The sequence below is a fragment of the Hyla sarda genome, chromosome 3 (genome assembly GCF_029499605.1).
Source record: "Hyla sarda isolate aHylSar1 chromosome 3, aHylSar1.hap1, whole genome shotgun sequence".
Lineage (NCBI taxonomy): Eukaryota > Metazoa > Chordata > Amphibia > Anura > Hylidae > Hyla > Hyla sarda.
The window spans coordinates 293895842-293916318 of NC_079191.1; the positions used below are offsets into that span (position 1 = coordinate 293895842).

Consider the following 20477-nt stretch of genomic DNA (forward strand, 5'->3'; position numbering starts at 1 on the left):
ATATACTAACCTTTTGTGTGGCAGAGTATCAAATGCCTTACAAAAGTCCTGATATATAACATCCACAGCTTTACCCCGGTCCAATCTAGAAGCTGATCAAATTAGTCTGACAGGACCGATCTCACATAAACCCATGTTGGTGCTGTGTCAGAAGGTTATTTTCATTAAGATATTCCAGAATAGCATCTCTCAGAAAACCCTAAAAAATCAGGTCTATAGTTCCCAGGATCCCTTTTTGACCCCTTTTTGAATATTGGTACCACATTTGCTAAGCGCCAGTACTGTAGAACAATCCCTGTCATTATAGAATCTTTAAATATAGGGAATAGGGGTCTGTCTATCACCGTATTAAATTTTTGCAAAACCCTGGGATGGATGCCATCTGGGTCCGGTGATTTGTGTGTGTTTATGTTACTAAGGCGGCACCGCACCTGTTCTTGGTTTAAAAATGGTGAGATTTTCTAAAGAATTTACTTTGTTCTCTCCCTTGTTATCTAACATTGAATTTTCCTTTGTAAATACAGTAGAGAAGAAGTCATTTAGTAGATTGGCCTTTTTACTATCTATGGCAATTTTATTTAATTTTATTTATTTAAGCAATTTATTTTTTATTTTATTAGGGGAGGGGGTTAAATGATCTTTAATAACTTTTTTTTTTCACTAGGGCTATAACACTGCACACACTGATATTTTACATTCATCATTGTTATCCCATAGGATAACATTGATCAGTGATTCTGTCACTTGACTGCTCCTGCCTAGATGCCTGATGCGTCCTAGCTGAACCGGACTTCATGGTTTCACCGCCATGGTCCCGATCAGCCCGACTGAGCTGCTTTTTCACAACTTTAGACATGGCGATCAACTTTGAACGCCACGTCTAGAGGGTAAATATCGTGCGGCACCGCAATTGGTGACGTGCTACTAGCCACGGGTCCCTGCCATTGTAAGAGGCTGGGCCCGACCCTCGTTATAGAAAGGCCCAACCCCACGTTATAGAAAGGGAGCGGATTCAGGGTGTACAGGTATGCCCTGTGTCCTTAAGGGGTTAAACACCCGTGTCTGCCATGACCATTGTGTGTTCTGTCACTGTCAGTCTGCAACCATCGCCTTTGTTTGCATTGGTGTCGTGAAAAAGAAACCTGAATTTCTATGGACTGCAACTGTATCGTCTAACCAATGCAGTTTTTCTGGGTTCTGATGAAGCTCGGACTTGATTATGGAGGCCTATTGGTGAGCACTCCTGCCTTTGCTGTGGAGCGACCCACTACGCGTACTGCTTGTGTGATGATCTGGGGGGCAATTGCAAATGACAGTCGGTCACCTCTAGTAATGATACCAGGAACACTAACAGCTCAGTAATATGTGTTACCTCTGATTGCAGGACTTCCAACAGTCCTTTTTCAGCTTGCCTAGACTCCTCAACATTGCAACAATTCCTTGGCCTGCCCAGTCACCAGATTTATTGCTGATTGAGCATTTATGAGACCAGCTGGGATGCCAACTTCAGCAACCCACAAGTGTGCAGGATCTAATGGCCCAACTGCAACATAAGTGGGCAAATGTGCCCCAGATGCCATACGGAACCTGTATGCCTCCATGCCCAACAGTATCTCAACTTGTATCCATCCTAGAGGTGGCTCAACATGGTATTAGAGCATTTTATTTTTTTAAATTGTAGAATTTTCCCCAATAAACGAATCCTTTCGTTCTAATATTGTAATCACTTACATATGTCATCATACATTCACACATAAAGTTTCTCTTAATTTCAAAAACTCCCTTTTGGTGCATTTATTTTATTTAGTCAATAAGTGTATATAGATAGTTGCATCATGTTTCGATGTGATTTAGCCTTTATTCCACATTACAAGGCAACTACAAAGTGATATATTTTTTTTCATTATCAAAGTTTTTTATTTAAAAAAAAAAAATAAGGAGACAACAGGTCAAAATAGAAAGGCAGAAAAGGAAAAGGGGTCCTATAAAATATAATGCACCAAAAAATAAAGGGAACACTAAGATAACACATCATAGATCTGAATAAATGAACTAATCGTATTAAATACTTCCGTCTTTACATAGTTGAATGTGCTGACAACAAAATCACACAAAAATGATCAATGGAAATCAAATGTATCAACCCATGGAGGTCTGGATATGGAGTCACACTCAAAATCAATGTGGAAAATCCACAATACAGGCTGATCCCAGGGCCGGACTGGGGATAAAAACCAGCCCTGGAAATAACTGCATACCAGCCCCACTGGTCAAAGGGCGCAGGCGGTATAAATATGACAGAAGCCTGGTAAATCAAATACCAGGTTTTTACTAGACAGGTTCTATGTACTACAGCCTGTGAGGGAAGGCTGGCATTTGATTTGTCAGGCTTCCATTCTATAATGTTGTGGACTTGATACTGTGTCAAAGCTGGGAAGGGCTACAGTCTGCACACTTTAGCACATAAAAGTAGTTGTAGCTGCTGGGCACAGCAGAGGCAGCTCTAGACTTTGTAAAACCTTAAGCGAACATGAGGCCCCACATACTTTTCTGCAGATTTCACATAGTGATCCGATCGGATGTGAGATGGTTGCGCTGTCCCTGCAGCACCAATTACTGACCAACTCCTGTTTACCGAGACCAATATTACCAATAATACTAGTATATTGTTACTAACCAAATCTATTATCCCTGTACTGTGACATCACGGTGTGTATTATCCCTGTACTGTGACATCACTGTGTGTATTATCCCTGTACTGTGACATCACTGTGTGGATTATCCCTGTACTGTGACATCACTGTGTGTATTATCCCTGTACTGTGACATCACTGTGTATTATCCCTGTACTGTGACATCACTGTGTGTATTATCCCTGCACTGTGGCATCACTGTGTGTATTATCCCTGCACTGTGGCATCACTGTGTGTAGTATCCCTGTACTGTGACATCACTGTGTATATTATCCCTGTACTGTGACATCACTGTGTATTATCCCTGCACTGTGGCATCACTGTGTGTATTATCCCTGCACTGTGGCATCACTGTGTGTATTATCCCTGTACTGTGACATCACTGTGTATATTATCCCTGTACTGTTACATAACTGTGTATATTATCCCTGTACTGTGACATCACTATGTCTATTATCCCTGTACTGTGATATCAATGTGTGTATTATCCCTGTACTGTGACATCACTGTGTATTATCCCTGTACTGTGACATCACTGTGTGTATTATCCCTGTACTGTGACATCACTGTGTATATTATCCCTGTACTTTGACATCACTGTGTATTATCCCTGTACTGTGACATCACTGTGTGTATTATCCCTGTACTGTGACATCACTGTGTGTATTATCCCTGTACTGTGACATCACTGTGTATATTATCTCTGTACTGTGACATCACTGTGCATATTATCCTTGTACTGTGACATCACTGTGACTTGTATTATCCCTGTACTGTGACAACACTGTGTGTATTATCCTTGTACTGTGTATAATAAAGGGATTATCTGGCGGGATTGTTTTGTTTTCAGAACTATGCCCATACCTTGTAAATAAAAAAATAAAATGAATAAATTATATATATATAAAATAAACCTGTGCTCATCTCCAGCCCCCCCCCCCCCACTGTGACATCACTGTGTATATTATCCCTGTACTGTGACATAACTGTGTATATTATCCCTGTACTGTGACATCACTGTATGTATTATCCCTGTACTGTGACATCCCTGTACTGTGACATCACTGTATGTATTATCCCTGTACTGTGAAATCACTGTGTGCATTATCCCTGTACTGTGAAATCACTGTGTGCATTATCCCTGTACTGTGACATCACTGTGTGCATTATCCCTGTACTGTGACATCACTGTATGTATTATCCCTGAACTGTGAAATCACTGTGTGTATTATCCCTGTACTGTGACATCACTGTGTGTATTATCTCTGTACTGTGACATCACTGTGCATATTATCCTTGTACTGTGACATCACTGTGACTTGTATTATCCCTGTACTGTGACATCACTGTGTGTATTATCCTTGTACTGTGTATAATAAAGGGATTATCTGGCGGGATGGTTTTGTTTTCAGAACTATTCCCATACCTTGTAAATAAAAAAATAAAATGAATAAATAATATGTATAAAATAAACCTGTGCTCATCTCCAGCCCCGCCCCCGCGCCATGCCTCCTTTGTCCTGTTCTGGTTATCAGGTGCAATCTTTTTCCTGATAGAAAGTGTGACACCTGAGCCTAGAGTGATGTTGGGGCCCAGTGTGTCATACTACCGTTAGTCCACAGCGATGTCCTACCTCAGTAGTACAGCACACTGGGCCCCAACATCACTCCAGGCTCAGGTGTCACACTCTCTATCAGGAAAAGGATTGCACCTGGTAACCAGAACAGGATAACGGAGGCATGGCGGGGGGGGGGGGGGGGGGGGGGCTGGAGATGAGCACAGGTTTATTTTTTATTTATTTTGTACAAGGTACAGGCATAGTTCTGAAAACCATACCCTCCCGCTGAATAACCCCTTTAACCCTGTACTGTGACAATACTGTGTATAATATCCCTGTACTGTGATGTCACTGTGCATTATGCAAAGTGACATCACAGTACAGGGTTAATACACACAGTGACATCACAGCACAGGGTTAATACACACATTGACATGACAGCACAGGGTTAAGACACACAGTGACAGTACAGGGTTAAGACACACAGTGACAATACAGGGTTAAGACACACAGTGACAGCACAGAGTTAATACACACAGTGACAGCACGATGAGGATAATAAATCACGGGTAACATGGGCCGGTGCAGTGCCGCTGGATTATCACTATGTGTCGTTATTACTTAATGTGCACTGACCCGCAGCTGCAGTGTGATTGTGCTGGGGGGAGGGTATGGACAGTGGACGCACCTGAAGGCAGCAGGCCATCACGGACATGGTGAGGCTGAGGGCCGGCGCTCATTCCTTTCTCCTGCACTCTGGGGGCCGGGCAGAGACATATGAGAGTTCTTCAGAGGAGCTCAGAGGTGGCCGCGGCTCTTCTGTTAAGCCACCCAGATCGGCTGCCATACAGATACACTGGCCGCGTAATGACGCAGGACGTAGTTACGCCGACCCTTTGATTCTTGGGAACGTCATTACGCGGCTGCCGTATCTTTATGGCAGCCGCATCACTCATCATCTGGGGGCTGGGCCTCTGTCTGCCAACTATAGGTAACTAAAGCTAACTATAATCGTACGCAAGCGGCCGGGTCAGAGCCGGAGACAGAGCGGCTTTAGCCTCTGCCTCCTGCTCCTACACTGGCCGTCTTCTTGACACTGTTGTGCCAGCCCACAGGGAGAGCGGCCTAACAGGAATTTCCCCGGTAATCCGGTAGGCCAGTCCTGCCCTGGCTGATCCAACTTTGATGTAATGTCTTTAAAACAAGTCAAAATGAGACTCAGTAGTGTGTGGCCTCCACGTGCCCGTATGACCTCCCTACAACACCTGGGCATGCTCCTGATGAGGTGGTGGATCCTCGGTGATGTCCTCCCAGACCTGGACTAAAGCATCTGCCAACTCCTGGACAGTCTGTGGTGCACCGTAGCGTTGGTGGATGGAGCGAGACATGATGTCCCAGATGTGCTCAATCGGATTCAGGTCTGGGGAACGAGCGGGCAAGTCCATAGCATCAATGCCTTACTCTTGCTGGAACTGCTGACACACTCCAGCCACATGAGGTCTAGCATTGTCCTGCATTAAAAGGAACCCAGGGCCAACGGCCCCAGCATATGTTCTCACAAGGGGTCTGAGGATCTCATCTCGGTTCATAATGGCACTCAGGCTACCTCTGGCAAGCACATGGAGGGCTTTGCGGCCCCCCAAAGAAATGCCACCCCACACCATTACTGACCCACCGCCAAACCGGTCATGCTGGAGGATGTTGCAGGCAGCAGAACATTCTTCACGGTGTCTCCAGACTCTGTCACATCTGTCACATGTGCTCAGTGTGAACCTGCTTTCATCTGCACAGGGCACCAGTGGCGAATTTGCTAATCTTGGTGTCCTCTGGAAAATGCCAAACATCCTGCATGGTGTTGGGCTGTAAGTACAACCCCCACCTGTGGACGTCGGGCCCTTATGCTACCCTCATGGAGTCTGTCTCTGAACGTATTATTGGACACATGCACATTTGTGGCCTGCTGGAGGTCATTTTGCAGGGTTCTGCCAGTGCTGCTCCTCCTTGCACAAACGCAGAGGTAGCGGTCCTGCTGCTGGGTTGTTGTCCTCCTACGGCCTCCTCCACATCTCCTGATGTACTGGCCTGTCTCCTGGTAGCATATCCATTCTCTGGACACTACGCTGACAGACACAGCAAACCTTCTTGCCACAGCTTGCATTGATGTGCCATCCTGGATGAGCTGCACTACCTGAGCCCCTTGTGTGCGTTGTAGACTCTGTCTCATGCTACCACTAGAGTGAAAGCACTGCCAGCATTCAAAAGTGACCAAAACATCAGCCAGGAAGCATAGGAATTGAGAAGTGGTCTGTGGTCACCACCCGAAGAACCACTCCTTTATTGGAGGTGTCTTGCTAATTGCCTATAATTTCCACCTGTTGTCTATTCCATTTGTACAACAGCATGTGGAATTGATTGTCAATCAGTGTTGCTTCCTGTGTGGACAGTGTGATTTCACATAAGTGCGATGGTGTTCCCTTAATTTTTTTGAGCAGTTCATATTGGCATGAAAAGGATAATTATATAGGAATGACGTGTTATAGGTATTCAGAGACAGAGAACAAGAGTCATCTAAGGTGACAGAAAGGATAAATTACCATTTCAAGGGGGTCATAAGCACGCAATCCAACCAGGGGTCAGCTGGGCCAGGGGTCATATTGGGGGGAGGGTCAAGGTTACATAGGAGGACCACCACTGTGTGCTTTCTCCCCATGCTAAAATTTGCCAGCCAGTCGCTGAATCCAACATATTGACAGAAATGCATGCATAGTTACATAGTTAGTATGGTTGAAAAAAGACATACGTCCATCAAGTCCAACCAGAGAATTGAAGTGAAGGGTGTAAGGGGATAAGGGGAAGGGATGTAGTTTTATAATTCTGCATAAGCATTAATGTTATTTTGTTCCAGGAATGTATCTAACCCTGTTTTAAAGCTGTTAATTGTTCCTGCTGTGACCAGTTCCTGAGGTAGACCGTTCCATAAATTCACAGTCCTCACGGTAAAGAAGGCGTGTCGCCCCTTTAGACTAAACCTTTTCTTCTCCAGAGGGAGGGAGTGCCCCCTTGTCCTTTGGGGGGGTTTAACCTGGAACAGTTTTTCTCCATATTTTTTGTATGGGCCATTTATATACTTATATACGTTTATCATATCCCCCCTTAAACGTCTCTTCTCAAGACTAAACAATTGTAACTCCTTTAATCGCTCCTCATAGCTAAGATGATCCATGCCCCATATTAGTTTAGTCGAGCGTCTCAGCATCCTTTCCAACTCCGCAGTGTCCCTTTTATGAACAGGCGACCAAAACTGAACAGCGTATTCCAGGTGAGGCCGTACCAATGCTTTATAAAGGGGGAGTATTATGTCCCTGTCCCTCGAGTCCATGCCTCTTTTGATACATGACAATATCCTGCCGGCTTTGGAAGCAGCAGCCTGACATTGCATGCTATTCTGTAGTCTGTGATCTACAAGTACACCCAGATCCTTCTCTACCCGTGACTCTGCCAGTTTAATCCCCCCTAAGACATACGATGCATGCATGTTCTTAGTACCCAGATGCATAACTTTACATTTATCCACATTGAACCTCATTTGACAAGTGGATGCCCAGACACTTAGTCTATCCAAGTCATCTTGTAACTTATGCACATCCTCTATAGACTGTACTGTGCTACAAAGCTTGGTGTCATCTGCAAAGATAGAAACAGAGCTGTTAATGCCATCCTCTATATCATTGATAAATAAATTAAACAACAGCGGGCCCAGTACTGAACCTTGGGGTACACCACTAATAACCGGGGACCAATCAGAGTATGAATCATTGACCATCACTCTCTGGGTACGATCCATGAGCCAGTGTTCAATCCAGTTACAAACTAAAGTTTCCAAGCCCAAAGACCTTAACTTACCTATCAAACACTTTAGCAAAATCCAGAAACACTATATCCACAGCCATTCCTCTGTCAAGGCTTCTACTCACCTCTTCATAAAAGCAAATTAGATTGGTTTGACAACTTCTATCCTTAGTAAACCCATGCTGGCTATCACTTATAATACAATTATCCCCTATGTATTCCCGTATGTAATCCCTTATAAGTCCTTCAAACAATTTACCCACAATGCACGTTTGACTTACCGGTCTATAATTGCCTGGCGAAGACCTAGAGCCCTTCTTGAAGATTGGTACCACATTAGCCTTACAAGGCTTACAAGCATCAATGTAATGCAAAGGGTGGCAATCAAACATTAATCTTGGAAACAATGGGTGAATATTTGCACATGTAAAATAAATACCTGTATAGGACACGTAAAGGCAGAAATGAGGAGAAAGAGCAAAGAGGGAAGTAGAAAAAAGGGGAAAGCAAGGTTATTGGGATGGGGTGTTATCTTGTTGTGTCCTGGTACTTAAGGACCAAGGACATACCTATACGCCATGAGTCCTTAAGTGGCTTTGAAGCTAGTGCAGGAGCTGTGCTCACATCAGAACAGTGAGTGTTGGCTACTATTAGTAGACAGACACTCACTGTTAATTATGCTGCTGGTTTTTAACCCTTTAGATGCCATGATCAATGCCAATCACAGCGTCAAAAGTGAAACAAAAATCTCCTGTAACTCAGAGGGGCTCACGGAATCCCCGTGATCACGGAAGTTCCATGAGCTAAAATGGCGGAGGAGCATCCGCTTACCTGCTGCCAATTGCAGATTCACTGATGTAGTCTGATTTAGCCAGGCTATATCAGTGAATTGCCGATCACACTGTACAATGCCATGCAATAGGCATAGCATTATGCAGTAAATGCAATCTAATGATTGCTATAAAACAAAAGAATATAACATATTTGTTTTCGCAGTGTGCGTAAATGTCCAAACTATTAAAATATAATGTTTATGATCCTGCTTGGTAAACAGCATAAACATGAAAAAAATCAAACACCAAAAATAAAAAGCAATCAAAAAGACACATCAAAGCAAAAATGGTACAGATGAAAACTGCAGATTCAGAGCCCTCATACATCCCTGTATACGAAAAAATGTAAAAGTTAAATAGGGGTCAGGAAAACGAAAATTTTATACATGTTAATTTTGTTAAAACAAAGTTTGCATTGTTTTAAAGTAGTACAATAATAGAAAAACTATATAAATTGGGTATTGTTTTAATCACATTGACCTACAGAATAAAGATAATGTATCATTTTACTATAAAGTGCACTGTGTAACCCCCCCCCCCAAAGAAGCAAAATTGCAGTCTTCTTATAAATTTCTTCCCAAAAATATAAATTTTTTGGTTTCATGGTACATCTGATGATAAAATGAAAGAGGTCATTACAATTACAATTGGTCTCGCAAAAAACAAGCCTTCATATGGGTCTGTAGGTGACAAAATAAAAGCGTTATGGATTTTAAAAGGAGAGGAGGAAAAAAACAAAAATGCAGAAATGAAAATTGGCCTGATCCCTAAGGTCAAAATGGGCTTCGTCCTTAAGGGGTTATAAGGCACTAAAATTGGGTCTGTGGGTATGTCCATGGTATACTGGAGGGCCAGGAAAATGCACATTTAACCTCTTGGGGACGCAGGGTGTATGCATATGCCCTGCATCCCTGATCCTTAACCCCTTAAGGACGCAGCCCATTGGGGCCTTAAAGGGGTTCTCCGGTGCTTAAACATCTTATCCCCTATCCAAAGGATAGGGGATAAGATGCCTGATCGTGGGAGTCCCGCCGCTGGGGACCCCCGGGATCATGCACGCGGCACCCCGTTTGTAATCAGTCCCCGGAGCGTGTTCGCTCCGGGTCTGATTACGGGCGACTACAGGGCGGGCGGCGTGTGACGTCACGCCTGCGCCGGTGTGTGACATCACGCTCCGCCCCTCAATGCAAGCCTACACCCTGAGTCCGGTACCGGTGTTTAAAATGGGGTCACGCCTGTCTCCTTACCTCTCTCCGCAGCGTCCGAGGCTGCAGGCTTGAGCAATCGAGCCCCTATCTCACTGATCCATGCAAAGCTATGGCTTTGCAGGGATCAGCATAAGAGTTCAGTGTGTGCAGTGTTATAGGTCCCTATGGGAGCTATAACACTGCAAAAAAAAAAAGTGAAAAAAAAGTTAACAAAGGTCATTTAACCCCTTCCCTAATAAAAGTTTGAATCACCCCCCTTTTCCCATAAAAACAAAAAAATTAATTAAAATAAACATATGTGGTATTGCCGTGTGCGGAAATGTCTGAACTATAAAAATATATCATTAATTAAATTGCACGGCCAATGGCGTACACGCAAATAAAATTCCAAAGTCCAAAATAGCGTATTTTTTGACACTTTGTATATCATGAAAAAATTAATAAAAAGCGATCAAAAAGTCCGATCAATACAAAAATGGTACCGATAAAAACTTCAGAACACGGCGCAAAATTATCCCTCATACCGGCCCGTATGCGGAAAAATAAAAAAGTTATAGGGGTTAGAAAATGAGAATTTTTAACATAGAAATTTTCCTGCATGTAGTTATGATTTTTTTCCGAAGTACGACAATATCCAACCTATATAAGTAGTTACATAGTACGGTCGAAAAAAGACATATGTCCATCAAGTTCAACCAGGGGATTAAGGGGTAGAGGTGTGGCGCGATATTGGGGAAGGGATGGGATTTTATATTTCTTCATAAGCATTAATGTTATTTTGTTCCATGAATGTATCTAATCCTGTTTTAAAGCTGTTAATTGTTCCTGCTGTGACCAGTTCCTATGAGGGACAGTATCAAACGCTTTAGCAAAATCCAGAAACACTATATCCACAGCCATTCCTCTTTCAAGGCTTCTACTCACCTCTTCATAAAAGCAAATTAGATTGGTTTGACAACTTCTATCCTTAGTAAACCCATGCTGGCTATCACTTATAATACAATTATCTCCTATGTATTCCTGTATGTAATCCCTTATAAGTGCTTCAAACAATTTACCCAGAATGCACGTTAAACTTACCGGTCTATAGTTTCCTGGGGAAGACCTAGAGCCCTTTTTGAAGATTGGCACCACATTCGCCTTGCGCCAGTCCCTTGGCACAATACCAGACACCAGAGAATCTCTAAATATCATGAACAGGGGTACAGATATTACTGAACTTACCTCTCTAAGAACTCTTGGGTGTAGTCCATCCGGCCCTGGGGATTTGCTTACATTTATATCACTTAACTTACCTTGTACCATCTCTACATTAAGCCAGTTCAATACATTATATGATGTGTTACCAGCACTGACCTGGCCAATGTCAGCTCCTTTTTCCATAGTGTATACAGAACTAAAGAACCCATTCAGTAGCTCCGCTTTCTCTTGATCGCCTGTGACAACCACCCCATTATCATTATTAAGGGGTCCTACATGCTCTGTCCTTGGTTTTTTTGCATTTATATATCTAAAAAAATATTTAGGATTAGTTTTGCTTTCTTTGGCCACCTGTTTCTCGTTTTGAATTTTTGCTGTCTTTATTACATTTTTACAGATTTTATTAAGCTCTTTGTACTGTTTAAATGTTATCACTGACCCATCAGATTTGTATTTTTTGAAGGCTATTTTTTTGTTGTTTATTGCTCTTTTAACATCATGTGTCAGCCATGTAGGATTTAGTTTTAATCGTTTATATTTGTTTCCCTTTGGTATATATTTAGATGTATAGTTATTTAGAGTTGATTTAAAGATGTCCCATTTACCTTCTGTATCAGTATTTGACAACACCTCCCCCCAGTCTATGTCCTGTAGTGCAGCCCTCAGCCCAGGGAAGTTTGCCTTTTTAAAGTTATATGTTTTTGCCTTCCCCGCCTGTCTTTGTTTTCTACATTTTAAGTCAAAAGTAACTATATTGTGGTCGCCAAGGTTTTCCCGCACAGTTACATTACCAACCAGCTCTGCGTTGTTGGAAATGATCAGATTCAACAAGGCATCACTTCTTGTTGGGTCCTCCACAAACTGGCCCATAAAATTATCCTGCAATAAATTTAGGAATTGTCGCCCCTTTGTAGTTTTAGCCAACCCCGAACCCCAATCTATATCTGGATAGTTAAAATCTCCCATTATTACCACTGTACCTGCCCGGGCAGCCCTCTCTATTTGTTTATGAAGCCGAACTTCTATCTCTTCAGTGATATTAGGGGGTCTGTAGATTACCCCAAATATTATTTTTTCAGTATTTCCCTCCTTTTGTAATTCTACCCACAGTGATTCCACCTCCTCAAAATCATCACACACTATGGCATCGTTCACACTGACTTTCATACCACTTCTTACATACAGACAGACTCCACCCACTTTTCTGTTCATTCTATCCTTGCGAAACAATGTAAACCCCTGCAGATTGACAGCCCAGTCATGCGAGGAGTCCAGCCATGTCTCAGTGACCCCAACTATATCAATATGTTCCTCCAGTATCAAGGCCTCAAGCTCCCCCATTTTATTTGCTAGGCTTCTGGCAGTTGTGAACACACACTTTACATTTCCATCCTTTATGTTATTGGGGTTAATGGGATTCAAGGGTGTAAGTTTTATTTTCCTATGAAGCCTATTCCTATTAACTATTCTAACCCCTCCCTCCGCTCCACCCCCAGGTACATTTATAATTCCCACCTCTCTATCTACACTATCTTCCCCCTCTTTGCTGTAGGTTCCCTCCCCCCAAGTCCCTAGTTTAAACACTCCTCCACCCTTCTAGCCATCTTCTCCCCAAGCAAAGCTGCACCCTCCCCATTGAGGTGCAGCCCGTCCCTACGGTAGAGCCGGTAACCGACAGCGAAGTCAGCCCAGTTCTCCATGAACCCAAACCCTTCCTTCCTACACCAGCTTCTGAGCCACTTGTTTACCTCCCTGATCTCCCGCTGCCTCTCTGGTGTGGCTTGTGGTACTGGTAGTATTTCAGAAAATACTACCTTGGAGGTCCTTGCCTTAAGCTTGCGGCCTAAGTCCCTGAAATCATTTTTAAGGACACTCCACCTACCTCTTACTTTGTCATTGGTGCCAATATGTACCATGACTGCTGGGTCCTCTCCAGCCCCGCCCAGCAACCTGTCAACCCGATCCGCGATGTGCCGAACTCGTGCGCCAGGCAGACAACACACTGTTCGGCGATCCCGGTCTTTGTGACAGATTGCCCTGTCTGTCCCCCTAATAATTGAGTCCCCCACCACTAGTACCTGTCTGGCCTGCCCTGTACTCCTCCCTCCCTCCTTACTGGAGCAGACACCCCCCTGGCGGTCAGAGGCGGTATCCTGCTGCAGTTCTGCTAGCTCTGTAATGGCATCCCCCTCATCTGCCAAGCGGGCAAACTTGTTGGGGTGTGCCAGTTCAGGACTAGCCTCCCTGACACTTTTTCCCCTACCCCTCTTTCTAACTGTAACCCAGCTAACTGCCTGACTGTCCTGCAACTCCGTCCCACTGTCCTCCCCCACCTCTATTCCCGAGAGTGCCTGCTCAGTGAGCACGAGACTCCTCTCCATGTTGTTAATGCTTCTCATTGTTGCCAGTCGCCCCTCTAGATGCAGGATCTGGGCTTCCAAATGGACAACTAGCACACATCTCGCACAACAATATGCACACTCAAACTGTTGTTCAAGGATTGCATACATTGAACAGGATGTACATTGGACTGCATTTTCCAACATGGAGGCCATCTAGTTATGGGGATTTCACAAATGTATAGGAAAAAACAGACAGTCAAAATTACACTTTAAATTTTTTGTAGACCTTGTGGGTTCAGAAATTAACACTCACAGCGATCTCAACCTCCTGTTTTCAAACTCCTGTTTTTGTAACTCCTCTTTCACGCCCCCTCTTACACAACAACACTCAGAAGAGCAAGCTCTCAATAAGAGTCCCAAGCCAAGATTTTTACACCAGTGCCCAATCTACTCCTCCTCCCCCTAGAGGTGGAACAGAGAAAAAAAAAAAAAATGAAAAAGAGTGTTTAAACTCTAACAGTTATCCCACTATGTGCAAAAGAGAAAAACGTACCCAAAATATGAATGTGGGCTATAGGCAGTCGCACCCACTCCACAGATTCACTCCGCACAACAGATAATCACAGTTTTTGTAACTCCTCTTTCACGCCCCCTCTTACACAGCAACACTCAGAAGAGCAAGTAGAGTATCATTTTAACTGTATGGGCCTACAGAATAAATATAAGGTGTTTTTCATACCGAAAAATGCACTGCGTAGAAACGGAAGCCCCCAAAAGTTACAAAATTACATTTTTTCTTCAAATTTTGTCGCACAATGAAGTTTTTTTTCCGTTTCGCCGTGGATTTTTGGGTAAAATGACTAATGTTACTGCAAATTAGAATTGGTGGCGCAAAACATTAGCCATCATTTGGAATTTTATGTGCAAAATTGAAAGCGTTATGATTTTTAGAAGGTGATGAGGAAAAAAATGAAAATGCAAAAACGGAAAAACGCTGAGTCCTTAAGGTGAATATATGCTGAGTCCCTAAAGGGTTAAGCAAAGTTATGTGGGGAAAATTTGCACAAAATTGTGAGGTCTTTGGTATTTATTTGTCTGCCTGCATAATGCAATACATAATAGTCAGATTTATAGGTGGAATTTCAATCAATGCTTGAGTCCAGAAAACTAGCTTAAAAAGTCAAAACATTTTAAACAAGGCTAATTTCTGTAGAACAATGTAGGGCAGACAAATGGACAACAAATCCTAACCATTAAGTGCAAAACTGTACTAACCCTGTCACCCTGCAAAATTCTTTCACAGCAAATCCAACCTGTGTGAACTCACCCTTATTATGTCACATGATTACTTTCTTGTATCTTTACTTTCCAGTTTGCCATGGAACCTAACTATTTGCACATATGGCCAAGAAATACATTTATGATGATTGCATTACCTAACCTGGTAAGATATCAATATTTCTGTTTCAATGTTGGAACTAGGATGCCTGAACACATAGGAGGGAATGGATCAATGCTTACAACAGAAAACTGGTGTGAAGCAATACAGTGGCAAAATGGGGCTTGCGTAAAAATTTGCCAACATTTATATGGCAGAAAGACTTTTATGTGAGCCTTGAAAAATTCCCTCCATAGTTTTATGGGATTTTTTTTGTACTATACCAGCATTTTTTGGGTTGATTTTTCTAATAAACGCAATATACCTTATTTATCGGGGTATACCACGCACCAGCCTATAACACGCACCCTCATTTTACCAAACATATTTGGGTAAAAAAAGTTTTTTACCCAAATATCCTTGGTAAAATGAGGGTGCGTGTGTGTGCATGTGTATACCCCGATACACTGTTTCTGACCCCGCAGAAGCCCCCAGGAAAGGCAGGGGGAGAGAGGCCATCGCTGCCCGCTTCTCTCCCCCTGCCTTTCCTGGGGTCTAGAACCCTGCTGCCGCCGCTTCTCTCCCCCTGGCTATCGGTGCCGCTGCCACATTGCCTCCCCCATCCCTGGTTTTATGATTACCTGTTGCCGGGGTCGGGTCCGCGCTGCTTCTGGCTCCGGTGTGACGTCAGTGCGTCGTTTCTATGCACTGCGCTACGCAATGACAAGTGACGTCGCTTGACTCGTCATTGCGCCTTGCAGTGCATAGCAACGACGCATAGACGCCACACCGGAGCCAGAAGCAGCGCGGACCCGACCCCGGCAACAGGTAATCATAAAACCGGGGATGGGGGAGGCAATGGGGCAGCGGCGCCGATAGCCAGGGGGAGAGAAGCGGCAGCAGGGCTCTAGACCCCAGGAAAGGCAGGGGTAGAGAAGCGGGCAGCGACGGCCTCTCTCCCCTTGCCTTTCCTGAGAGCTTGTGCGGGGTCAGAAAAACCGGGGGGATTAGGGAGGTAATGGGGCAGTGGCGCTGGCAGTCTCTGGACCCCAGGATAGGCAGGGGCAGAGAAGCGGGCAGCGATGGCAGGTCTCTGGACCTGCAAAAGCCGCTGCAGTTCATTGATTTAAAGCGCCCACTTTAAATCATTGAACTGCAGCGGCTTATTGGCGTATAACACGCAGATAGACTTTAGGCTAAAAATTTTTGCCTTAAAAATGCGTGTTATACGCCGATAAATACGGTGTGTATATATATATATAAACTGTATATGCATTTTATTTAGACCTTTAATCAAATAATATAAAAAGGAGAGGTAGCTCAAACCTCAAAAGCAAGTTGAAAAACTCTAATGTGCCAGATGAGTAATAATGTGTATGGTCGCGTACCCTATGCGGCCTGGAGAGCGAATATATGGAAGAAGGGGGGTGAGCACTTTCCTCGAATCTGGTCTTTTATAAGCTCATGGATGAAAGCATGTACAGAAATTGTATAATATATCACAGTTGGATATATAAAAATTGTAGGATACAATATAGATTAAACAATGATATATTTATTTGTATATGATGTCTATGGCATCTGCCTGCAGGGCCCTTGCAGCAGTGCCAGTAGATATATGGTGGATAAAATATTAAAATCCAATAAAATAAAACTTATATAAAACTTGTATAGATAGCTTATATATTTTTGCACATCTGACCACTGTCACTTTAAGCATTAACAACTCTGGGATGCTTTTACTTTTCATTCTGATTCCAAGATTGTTTTTTCATGACATATTCTACTGTATGTTAGTGGTAAATTTTCCTCAATACTTGCATCATTTCTTGGTAAAAAAAAAAATTCCCAAATTTTATGAAAAATGTGGCATTTTTAACTTTGAAACTCTCTGCTTATAAGGAAAATGGACATCCCAAATTATATATTGATTTATACATATACAATACAGTGGTCCCTCAACATACGATGGTAATTCGTTCCAAACTAGCCATCGTTTGTCGAATCCATCGTATGTTGAGGGATTCGTGCAATGTAAAGTATAGGAAGCTGTACTCACCTGTCCCCGGCGCTCGAGATGGTGTCCCCGCCGCTCCCGATGGTGACCCCGGCCTCTGCTCGGCTCTCCGCTGTCTTCTCCAGTCCTATGCTGTCTTCTCCGGTCCTCTTCTGCCTTCTGCAAGTCCTTACTGGGCCTACGTAGCGACGTCATTACGCCGCTGCGTACGCCATTCCTATTGGATGACGTGCGCAGCAGCGTATTGACGTCATCGGAGAGGGCCGAGAAGACACCGGAAGACCAGCGCTGGACTCGGAGGGCACCCCGGAGCATCGTGGAGGGGTAAGTAATACTTACCGCACCACACGGGGAACATTAAGCTGCTATCCGGCAGCAGCTTAAGCATTTGGCGCTGCCGGATAGCACTTAATGCGATGGCCCCGACATAAAAAAGCATCGTATGTCGATGCTGACATCGACATGCAATGGCCTCTGAGAGGCCATCGTATGTCGATTTCATCATATGTCGGGGCCATCGTAGGTCGGGGGGGTCACTGTATGTCTACTTTATGTTTGCATTATAAAGTTGACAATTTTTTTGTTTTGGAAGACATCAGAGGACCACAGTATAGAAACTGCACCCCTCAAAGTATTCAAAATGACATTCAGAAAGTGTGTTAACCCTTTCGGTGTTTCAAAGGAATTGCAGCAAAGTGAAGGAGAAAATTCAAAATCTTCTTCTTTTACACTATTGTAAACCCAATTCTCGTAGATCCAGTTTTTGAATTTTTGAGTAAAAGGAGAGAAATCTTCCTAAAATTTGTAAACCAATTTCTCTCAAGTAAGGAAAAATACCTATTATGTGGATGTTAAGTGCTCTGTGGGTGCAGTAGAGGGCTCAGAACGGAAGGAGCGACAATGGGATTTTGAAGAGTGAGTTTTTCTGAAATGGTTTTTGGGGGGCATGTCACATTTAGGAAGCCCCTATGGTGCCAGAACAGCAAAAAAAAAAAAAAAAAAACATATGGCACACTATTTGTGAAACACCCCTCAAGGAACGTCACAAGGGGTGCAGTTAGCCATTACACACCACAGGGGTTTGACAAATTTCTGAACGTAAAATTTTCACTAAAATGCTGGTGTTACCCCAAATTTTTTTTTCACAAGGGGTAATAGGAGAAAAAGCCCCCCAAAATATTTAACCTAATTTCTTCTGAGTATGGAAATACCCCATATGTGGATATAAAGTGCTCTGCGGGCGAACAACAATGTCCGCTTCTGCTGTAGAAATTGGCCAGAAATATGCTGTGGATGTGCCCTGCATGTCCTTGCTCTGCTCTTTATGTGTTTTCTTATTCAAAGTGCATTATTAGAGAAAATATTGCCAGGCAAAAGTGATTTGACCTGTGGTTTTCTAAAATTATGGTAAATCGTTTTTACCAAATTTGCATAATTTATTAATTTTTATTTGTAACATTGCTGGTTGACAACCACCGCCATGTGTCCTAATCTTACCAGCATCAGTACACATTTTCTGTGCCACGGGTCTGCTGTGCTTTATGGCCTCTTTTTTATGGACTGTCTCCTGCTGCTTCAGCCATTGCTGCAGGTTCCGCTTTACCCTCTAGTGGCCATGCGCTGGCTGAAACTTATAGAGCCAGTGTGCACTCACTAATGCATTTCCGTTCTGGCCAGACACTGCCTATGTAACTCTGTTCTACCTGGTGCCTGATGCCTGAACGAGAGTGTAGTTCCCGCACAGCTGCACAGAGATCCCTAAATACAGTAATCTGCTAGTTTTTCCTGACTTTTGCCTGAATACTGGACTTTATCCCCTGGTTCCTGTTTTGTAACACCTTTGTATGATTTAGGATTGTGAACCACACCTCTGTCTATAGTAGTTCACCCCCCTTCTACCTGTATCCTCAGTGTTTGGGCAGTCCAGCCAGCTGCCATGTACCCAAGCCAGGCCAGTAAGCAAAAACCACAAAATCACAGTAAAAGATGCAATGGCCCTCATTTACTAAGAGTGGAGTGTTTATTCTGGAGTGTTTTCAATATCACTTGTCTTTTTTTTAGGCTTATTTACTATTCTGTCGCACATGTCAGTTATTTTTCTGTCGCACGTTTTTTTGTGTCTCACTAGTCAATAAACTCCGAGCTAAAGAAATTAGTTGAGTCAAAATGGTTTAGACTTGTTTGTTTAAAAATGTTTTCATGAATCAAAAGTGTTCATATGTTATAATTTTTCAAACATTGCAAAAATAATCCTTGTTTATCAGCTTGGGTGTTAAATTGATTTAAACCTAATATTGCAAATGTGTTAAAAAGAAAAAAATATATATAAACATTCACTATCACAAAAGCATTCAATATTTTATTCATAAAAGTGTAACTGTACAAAATGTTTTTAGGTTATAAAACAACTCTTGGCTGTCGGTTTTTGTGTGAGGCAAACTCACACTTTTTCTTGAGTGATTTTGGAAGTACTCCGAGTATTTTTTAGTTATTGTCGGTAAAACGCCCATTTTTGCATAAAACACGTCCAATTCCGAGTGGAAAAAAACCCACTACGAGTGGTTTCTAAAGTGTCGGTTGTGCGGCATAAAATTTGGTTGCATAAATAGTCGCACAGACGTTGTGACAAAAATCAGGAGCTATAACTGAGAAAAAGAGTCTGTTGGACTTTAGTAAATGAGGGACAATGTGTATACACAGCCTTAGGGATGGTGTATAACTACAGTATAGTCTGATTACAGAAATAGCAGACAAAGCTAGGAAGGTAGGGGAGGCATCTGATAGGTTAAGATGTCATCCTGTAGTTCACAGGAAGTCAAAACCTAGGACTGACATCCTGTTCTGACACATTAAGAACTGTGATATTTTGATTAGCTCCATTATGGGAGTTGCTGCCCCCTAGATCCTCTAGTGTACCTCCTGCATCTGTCCCATAATGCCCTGGCTAAAAGATTGTTTGAATTGTTCCAGTATATTGTTTTAGCTGCCAAAACACTGATAGCTAAATACTGGAAGCGAACGCTTCCACCGTCTCAGAATGGTTTACTGGCCCGGGTGCGTGAAATCCGATCCCTGGAGTAATTAACTGCCTCGCTTAACAATACTGTCCCGTTGTTCCAGTCTGTTTGGGGTCCATGGGATCACTTTATTGATCGTCAACCCCCTTGAATGCCCTCCCTTGTTCCCCCTTATTCTCATTTTGACCTTCCCTTCTTTTTGCCTCCCTGGTGTTTTGTGTGGAATTGCTTTATGTTGTGGTGTTCTTTGTCTGTCCTGGGCCTTTTGCATTTGCCACTACCCGTTCTTTTAGTAATTGTATTGCGTTATTTCTTTCTCTTGGTTTGATACTGGATACTATATTATTTAATTGTCTGTATTTTGGCTTCTCCCATTCCAGGT

At 43.1% G+C, this 20477-nt stretch overlaps 1 protein-coding gene across 9 annotated transcripts in view; it reads left to right on the forward strand.

The window, feature by feature from the left end:
• KMO (kynurenine 3-monooxygenase) overlaps positions 1-20477 on the forward strand; it is a 622272-nt gene that overhangs the window by 311736 nt on the left and 290059 nt on the right. For all 9 annotated transcript variants that reach the window (XM_056566897.1, XM_056566902.1, XM_056566899.1 and 6 more), the window contains one exon: positions 15056-15127. In XM_056566897.1, the coding sequence (XP_056422872.1) occupies positions 15056-15127 (72 nt within the window). The remainder of the gene's footprint in view (positions 1-15055; positions 15128-20477) is intronic.